General features: G+C 34.5%; 1 protein-coding gene across 1 annotated transcript; it reads left to right on the forward strand.

Moving 5' to 3' along the window:
* Positions 1-5,445: 5,445 nt before the first annotated feature.
* Positions 5,446-8,234, forward strand: nppc (natriuretic peptide C). Its single transcript, XM_056759385.1, has 3 exons — positions 5,446-5,626; positions 6,992-7,290; positions 7,788-8,234. Coding segments are annotated over exons 1-3 (393 nt in total). The 5' UTR covers positions 5,446-5,533; the 3' UTR covers positions 7,789-8,234.
* Positions 8,235-9,429: the final 1,195 nt, after the last annotated feature.

Below are 9,429 nucleotides of genomic sequence, written 5' to 3' on the forward strand. Positions count from 1 at the left end.
ACCTTAGCAACACACTAAAGACCATTTGGAATATTCCACAACTCAGCATAGGGTATTATGATATCAATTCAAACGATAATGCATTACTCATTACTTCCAAAAAGTCGCATAATCCATGTTATTTATAACTGTTACCCCCAATAACGATTTGGTCCTTGAGTAACCGTGAACATTTGGTAACTACATTTTCGGATTTTGGTCACTTACAGAACATGCCTTCATTTCTGACAAAAAGAACCTGGTTTTCGAATTAAAGAGAAAGGGGCATACATTTCTTCTTAAATCTTGCTTTTTTCAGTAAAATCAATACAAGGTCTCCTGGGCACATGGGTACGGAAATACAATAAGGCGCAAAATAGATGCATGTTTCGAGCAAGAAAAATGTTTTTCTCATTTGGATCATACAATTGTCATCTATGCATTTTCCAGTTCTGCTACTTCTATTTTCCATATTTTGTTTGCTTGCATCAGTATCCATACTACTTTATTTTTAACAACATTAACGTACAGTATCAGACAGACAGCTTAGCTTTTGAGTATAAATGGTGAGGTCTGTTCAACACAGAAATGACATTATTGGTTACCTTTACCCTGTGACAGTGATGCGAATAGCAGTTGGGTAGGAATATCCATGTGCTTTGTATCATACTATGAAAATATCCTCAGCGCTGGTACAAGCGCAACCGCTGCTCTGACCCCTTACATCACCGCTCTGTTCCCATCCTGAACGCAGCAGCCGCTGAACAGTCCCACATGTGAAAGCTTTTAGAGACACACTTTGTAAAAAGCATTCAAAAAGAGGCATAATAAAACTGTTATTTATAGGATTCTAACAGACATGTAGTTTGTCTTGAACCGACCCCAAACGGGCAGCGCAGTCGCTCAGCGCTTGCTGAAACACTTACCGTTGAACTCGAGAGTCCGCTGCTCGCTGCGTAGGCCTACTGATCTAAACTTCTCTGCTTTTTCCGCCACATGAAAGCTGAAAAGTATATTTAAAATTAGGCATATTACATTTTGTGGTTAGGGTTAAACAAGACAGAGAAAAAATGTTATGATATTTTTCATGATGTCATTGGGAAAAATCTACAACATCATTAAATGTATGAGAATATGAGAAGCAGAATTTGTTATTCCAAACGGTCAACATGGCACGGAAATGTGTCTAAAGCTCAATAAAACCTCAAATTAAAAGTTGACTTAAAGCCTAAAAAAATCTATATTTAGTTGCTTATAGGTAGGATTTGAACAAAATTATAGTAGGTCCCTGCGTATTGAGTTTATGGGCATGATTGACCTAAATCGTAGTAACAGTTAAAAGTATAGTATAAAATTGTGTCATGATTTATTCACCCTCGTGTCATTCAAAATCGGTGTATGTCACTCTCCTTTGTAGAAAAACTAACGAAGATATTTTGAGGAATGTTTTTGTGTTCAATTAATCAATTGAACAATTGATTAATCAGTTTAATCAATTGATCAATTCAATTAATCAGTTGGTGTTGTTTGGGATTACATGGAAATTAGTAAATTATAAACAAAAGTTTTAAAACTATCCCTTAAAGGATTCAGTTGGCAGGGTGGATTAAACTATAATAAATGTAAAAGACTGCATTATCAATTGAAGGCGAGATGTAACAACTCCAGAAGACACCAGCTTTACTCTCTTCCTGAGGAATACATGGCAGAAAAAAAGGCACTAAAATACACACAAAAACACCAAAAAGTAACAAAATTTGTGGTGATGTCCCAAAGATCAATTCAAGTCAATTCTGCAGGCACTATTAGGCTGACCACAGAGACGAGAAGCCTGAAGTAAAAGGCACAATCATTCTTGAAGATCTTTACACTGATGCTTTTATCCAAAGCCAATTCATGAAAAGTCCTTTATCATAAGGAGACAGTACTGTCAGATGTTCCAGCGATTGCTAGAAAACTATGAATGTATGTGTGACGTTTTTGGAAAAAGGCATCAAAGAAGCCCCACCCCTAAACTTTACATCAAAGGAGCAAAAACAGATCATAATACAACATACAGTACAAATAAACCACCTCGCATTCTAAAACAATTACAAATTGCCATGAGATCGTGTTAATTGGTTTAAAAAAAGACATAATGTCTTTTATTAGTAAAAGGATAGTTTATTTATTATTTCAGGCAATTGCTTTATCACTTTTAGGTTAACAGTTAATTGATTTGTAATCGGTGCATTTGAGACCAGGATTTTATTTAATGTTATACAATTTTCTGAAAGGGAGATTTCTGTGTCTAAATTTGGTAAAAGCATAAAGTAAAGACCAATTTACACGATACAAAAATATGATTATTTTTATCTTTTTTATTTATAAAAGGTACTATGTACAGTATGTAGTTTTAGCGTAATGTTGCACACTATTTTTTTTTAAATCTAAATGTTACACTGTTAAAATATATTACAATCCTGAGCAAAAATTCAGAAACTTGGCCACATTTTCCACATGCAATCCGTGATCCGTATCATTTCCTTTTGTTAAACAAGACCACCAAATATCTTTTGCAGGTATCGAATACCATTTTGAGACCGCAGAAAAGCTTTTATCCCTTTTACATCTGGGAAATTATCTTATGCACAAAGCAGCATGGCTTTTTCAAAAGGTCAAACATTTTAGTGGAATCAGTCGTAACTATTTTATGAAGGGAAATGATCACGTCCTTTATAGTCATATTTTGCTCCTTTTCCATTTTTTAACAAGAAATGTCATAAAAATTGATAGTCTTGGTGCTGGATGCTAATTGGTCAGTATACATATTCCAAATGTTCTCAAATATTCATTGTCATGCGCTCTAAGTGTCTTATCAAAGTTACAACCCAAACATTCGGTGTGAAATCTTGAAACACACAACCACCCACGACCATTTACTAATCGAGGTGTGAAACATGGAACAAGATAATCCAGAATTATGTCAACCAAAGGACAAAAATGATATTGAGCTAAGAGTGATTGGTGGCTTATCCAAGAAAGGGGTAACTTGAATTGAGATTTCAGATCCCCTCTAGGTGGGCCGTCCCTCCAAACAGTGTAGTCTAATGTCACTTTGGATAAAAAGTGTCTTTTAAATGACAGTTTTCCAAGTCTATATGCCCGCCTTTATGAACACCACATTTCAGGCTGTCAGGACTCATAATGTCAGAGCTATTGTGGTACTGTGGGTATGAACCCCCATGAACCTTTCCACCGAAATCATTCATTTCTGACTGCCAAGTAAAAAGCTAAGATCGCTGTTTCATGGTCGTCTGGCACTCCATGCTTTTCAGATCTGTTTCATATATTAGAGGACATGGGCCCTCAATGACTCTACCAAGTCATGTATGAAGTCCTTGTCACTGCAGGTCATCAAGTGACTGTACATTGTTGTTAATAGGTGGGAATACCCTAACATTACTCGGCTTTACTATAACCATAGGATTTGAAAATATGACCACACATGAGGTGTAAACATTGGATTCCATTCCGATTTCACAAAGTATTAATTCTTTGGCTTCTAAAAATAAACGTTATCAGAAATTCTTCTAGAATGTACAAAAAATTAGTAGTGCAAAGCATCATACTTTATCATAAACAAGATGAATGATTATCAATGACTTGATCAAACACTTTTCCAACACAAAATATTTTTTACGTTGTGTTTAAGTCAATTTCTGTATAGCCACATACATAAGTCTTTTTCACAAAACTCTATAAAATATCATCCACCCTATTGAAGTAGACATCGGTTTCAAAAGGGGTGTCACAATATAACGGTATGGACAATAACAGTAACATAAATAACTGTGATTATAATACTTCACATATAATAATATTCAACATTTTTCAGAGCTGGTATCTGGTTGGAACTTTAACATAGTAAAAACTTTAACATACTTTAACATGGTAATCCACGTGTTTAAAATTTTGCTTTATGAGGCTTTCTGCCTCCCTACACTCGCATTCACTGGGAAAGAAAGAGAGAAAACTTCAAAATAATGATTTGACTGATGGCATTATTTTGTAATTTTGATACTTTGATCATTTTGTTGTCGTGAATTATTTTGGCTACAATAATCATGCACTGAAAAGCATGAAACACTATTAAGTTTAAATACCATAAAAAGTCATCTGTCACAATGTATCTGTTTAAAATAATGTATTACACAATTTGACCTATCTGACATTTTGACCTATCTGGAATTTACCTGACATCTATTTTATTAATGAAAAATTTAAATAATTTACCTGACATGGTAAAATGAAATGAAAAATATCCTTGTCTTCTGTACACAGCTCAACATTTGAGCTAAAATCCACCTTCATTTTCATCATCCATTCATCCATGCTTTTTCTATACCACTGATGTAGGGTCATAGGAAGTACTGGCATCTATCCCAGCATATTGTGGGCCAAAGGAAGGGAAACACCCTTTACAGGTGGCAAGTCCATCACAGGACTCATTACTTCCAGTGTGGTTTTATTGTGTTGTCTACTCAGCTAGAGTTTTGCTAAAATATTATAAAAATATAATGGTATTTGAATGTAAGTTTTCATAAAAAATATATATTTATTATTATAAACATCATTGCCGTGTTTGAGCATGGAGATGTAGCTCTTGGGAAAGCCTTGCCCTCTTTCCTATTATACACTTTTGCTGCATTCAAACTCTCCAGCTTTATGTATAATTGTTTGATATAGATTATGAACACTGAAGTGATGGATTGCTGAAATCGTTTGAAGACAGCATATACTGCCACACAGTGTCTCGAGCGAGAAGGTGCCTTGTGCGTCTCAATTCTGATTGATGGAGGATGTGCTGCTCTAACCCTGTATAATGCGCAGCAGCATTTGTTTGATGATACCGTATTAATAATAAAAACTAAACTTGTTTATTTATATTTATTTACACATTTTTTTATTTTTATCAATTCTTGATCATGGTCCAGCTGACCTTGATTTAAGTAACATGCCAATCATATTTTTAATCTGTGCTTGACTATAGTACATTATCCCGAATGCACTGCAGAATATGTATTCAAGGACAGTTAAGGTTACTGTAAATAAATTAAATTCAAAAGCTGCAATTAAATGAGCACATTATAAAATAATAATGTTTGATGTTCTAAATGATTATACATCCTGTTTCACGTTCGGTTTTATGGTGATTTATAATGACAGTCAATGTATTCACGTGAAGAATTCCGACCATTCATTGCAAACGTCGACTAAAATTAACATTCAATATCTTGTGATCAATTAAAAGCTCTGCGTCGCTTTTCTATTGATCATTGATATGAAGGGTATGACGCTGGTACCTAATGGAGAAACTGGCAAAGGTGAAGCACGGAAGTGGGCGGCATGACGTCACCGAGGTGATGTCATAACAGCTATAAAACCCTGAGCAGAGGTTGCATGCACTAAGAGTTGAGCTCGAAACCTCTGGGAGTAAATGAAGGGCTGTGATTGTGTTCTCTACAACTAAACTTCTACATTGAGATCATCTGCTCTCTGAAGCCTCATCACAATGATCACCTCGCATCTGGTGGCTTGTGGACTTATTCTGACTCTTCTATCAGCCAGTACAGAGACAAAACCATTAACGCAGGCGGAACAGAGGGTGAGTGGTTTTATTTTAAAGAAGTTATTTATATAAAGAGTGTCGAAATCGGCAGAACGACGCGTAAATTGTTAGCTACCAAGTTACGCGCAGATATTTTTACGTTTAGTAAACAATGAAGTTTAAGAACAATTTAAGAACGAATTAGAATGAACTATCAGATGGTCGAAATAAAACGTTTTCATCAACAGTATCATCACCATCACGCAGTAGCCTACCGACCTCAGCATCATTTGGTCATGAAGAGAGTCAGAATCTCCAGTGGCCACTTGGACACTTGTTTGCGCTCAATAACCTTTGAGACAAATGTTCCTTTTTATTTACTTTCACGACATATTACTAAGGTTAATCCTTAAAATAAGTCATCACATTTTCTTTTACATGAATATAACATGAAACATCAAAGAAAAGTAGATATAGTTCCGAAGACGCAGTGCGCTTTGACGCGCAAATATGGGGATGGGAAAGACCATCGCGAATGAGATTTCTTCAATATTTTAATATTTGCTTATACCCGCAGTTATATTAAATAGAGAGATATTGACCTGTGGTAGAGAGAACGATCCCAGTTATTTCACTTGTTCACTAGTTTCAAAAGAGAGCGCAACAGTGTCTCAAACTGTTTTATTTGTTATTGTTGTTATTTGTCGTGATAAGCAAACGTAATATTTATATGTGAGCTCAAAAATGTTTTCACATTCTTTCAAGCCCAAATAAGAAAACCCACATTCACAGTTGCAATGTATTCTAAATATATGGCAATAAATTAGATTTTATTTGTACTTTTCCCCAAATGTGCTATACTGTAAAAGAACAACCAAAATACCTGTAATTGATCTTTTAAGTTTAACAAATAAATTGGATTCTGAGACTCTTCAAGCGAGTTCCACAATGTGCTTGTATTTCAAGATTTACTTTAGAACATGTTCATTACTGTTCTTGTATATGAGTTATCTAAATAAACCTATCTAGAAATTTTTACTTCAGCGGGCCATTAACAGTCAAGTTTATTCATTCAGAGAAGTTAGCACATCATTTTAAAAAGTGCAACATTTTATGGCTAAGTAGAAAAATATTAGTTTTGTCTCACAATAGCACATGTACAGTAGACTAACTAGGTTTTGGAAAACTTTTGGTATTTTCTCAAATTTAAACTAACTTTCAAACTCAGCAGAGCCATTTCAGCATGGTTCTTTAAGTAGAGAAAACATCTCCCCATTTTCACATTGTATATATTAACATTTATGTTGATGTAAGGAAGGAGATAATCTTAAATTGAAGACAACTCCAAAACACTAGTTATCTAAACGTTGCAACATGTAAAATTGTGCTGATTGTTGTTTATTTGTTCCTTGTATCCTATAGTCTCTTAGTGCACTATTTGGAGAGGAGCTGTCCGAGTTCCTAGCATCAGATGAGAGTCAAAGAAGGGTGGAGGACAGAGCACGCCTTCTCCGGGACTTCCGAATGGACACCCGGGCCAAAGGCATGTGGGCTCGGATCATGAACGACCAGCCCGGATCTAGGAGACACAGAGCTGGATCTAAGAAAGGCGGAACGACAGCCAGGAGCGGATGCTTTGGACACAAGATGGATAGGATAGGAACAATGAGCGGAATGGGCTGCCAACCGTCTCACTACCCCTCTGTAAACAATCTTTCATGGTGAGTATCAGAAAGGATATCCAACTTCCAAAATCTTTTTTAGGTTATTTTATGCATTTAAATGAAGAATTGTTTCGGAAAGGTCGTTTTAGAATTAAACTTAAAAAATAAATCTGTAAGAGATACTTTCTCATTTGTCATACATTTGCACACTACCTTTTTGTGCCCCTGTGTATTTGATATTTATCATCTGCCATATTGAGTATTCATTGAATGACTACAAATAAATTGCTTAAAGCAAAAGGCTTCAAGTGATATTATAATAATTGATAAATGCTTAAACGTACAGTAGACAGCTCATTCTGTAATTGTTTAATGTTGTCTCTGTGATGGTTAATAGATTTTCACTGTGTATGTGGAATGAGAGTATCTGACTCTATGATGTAGGATTGCTCACAACAATGATGACGTCAGTGTCATGTTTGTAAGAGACTGAAGTGACGCAGCAGATGTCTCCGCGAATCCATCTAACAACATGCCATGTTGTCTTTTTTCAGAGCGCATCAAGGACGTCTCTGATTTTGGATAGGACGGAATTACTACTCTGAGGAAAAACATCAAAGAATGGGACTAATGGTACGAAGCCACTACAAGCACCAATTGTGGTGACAATGACACGTACAAACGATATAAAATCAATAGATCAAACATATGCATTAAATAAGAGACACAGCGGATAATGTGGATAAAAAGCTGTATATTGTTGCTGCTGCTGTACATTCATGTATTTTGTTCTCGCATAAATGTATTTATGTTTTAAAAACTATTTATATGTTTATAAAAGAGATATTTATAAATATGAGTTTTATTTATGTAACATTTTGCAATGCAAACTGCAGGTCAATTCCGTTTGTAACTTTTATGTCTCTAATAGTTGTAAATGTAAGTAAATGTTTTACAAACCATTAAAATGCACAAAAAGGAAACAAAATCCTGCAAGTTCACTTTTGTATAGTGTTTCAAGTATTTCTCAGTAGTAATCATATACATTTATCAAAAATGTTTTATTGCAGATACAAGTCTCATCCATTGAAACACAGAGAATTTAGATGGTGTCCATTAACTGATATAGAATATATATATAAATATATATATATAGTATATATCTGTGTGTTTAAATGAAAAACATTAAAATATGGGTACATTTTTCTACATAAAAAAAACCCTTGCATGATTTTTTTTCTATATAATATAAGACCATCTTTAAGCATTTAACGTTAAACATTGTCTTTGTCAGACAAAAAGTGAATCCAGAAATGACAAATAAGGCAGCTCATTGGCAGACAGAAGAAAACCTGTTAGTTTTTCTCGTATTAAGAAGTTCCTGGGTGGACTGAGATTGAAAAAATGTTGACAGACCCTGCTGTAAAGCACTCACAACACTCAAAAACCTTCATCTCAACTAAGTAAAGACAAAGCCTTCTTTACTGATATGGTTTCAAATGTCATCTTTAGAAGAGTCTTTTTATTTGCAGTGCGCTTTTAATAGAGAATTCAAAAGGGATCAAATTATCTTGTTCTTAAAGAACAATTATTATTAGATGTATTCTTCAGGTTTCAATTCCTTGTTATTCCTGAATTTCAACTGCGCATTGGTAACCCTTTGGACTTGGGTTTGATCCCCAGAATATATACATCCTTAAAGATCAATCTGAAAAAAAATCTTAAATGTCTTAACATTTCAAAAGAATTGAGCTCGGATTTGTCAAATCTGCAATCAAGCATCAATAATTTTAAAAGATTTCAATAGGAACTCAAAAAAATTCTCATCAAATGTATCCAAATCCAGATCATTCCACATCTACAATCTATATTCATTTTCCATCTCCACACTCTTCGTGTATTTGAAAAATGGTCTTGGATATGTTTCTAAGAAGTGTTTAAATGAAACACATGAGCTTTACTCTGGGGTGAGGCTTTTACTACAGGTGCTTTTAGGCAATTGTGTATTGGGTATTGAGCAACATTGTATAAATGATAATGTGTTCATAATGATTTTTCATAGAATTCACTGAAAAAGTATTGCATGTACTACTTGTGCTTGATTTACTAAGGACTTATATAATTGGTTTGTTTGAAACTGTTATGTATTAACAGAGAATTTTATAAAATGTTTCCTCCTATTTCTTTCAACCAATG

Source organism: Triplophysa dalaica, chromosome 10 (assembly GCF_015846415.1).
Source record: "Triplophysa dalaica isolate WHDGS20190420 chromosome 10, ASM1584641v1, whole genome shotgun sequence".
Lineage (NCBI taxonomy): Eukaryota > Metazoa > Chordata > Actinopteri > Cypriniformes > Nemacheilidae > Triplophysa > Triplophysa dalaica.

Coding starts and splice junctions, on each gene's coding strand:
- nppc (XM_056759385.1), top strand. CDS start 5,534: ATGATCACCTCGCATCTGGTGGCTTGTGGACTTATTCTGACTCTTCTA. Junction 5,627..6,991: donor TAACGCAGGCGGAACAGAGG/GTGAGTGGTTTT, acceptor TGTATCCTATAG/TCTCTTAGTGCACTATTTGG.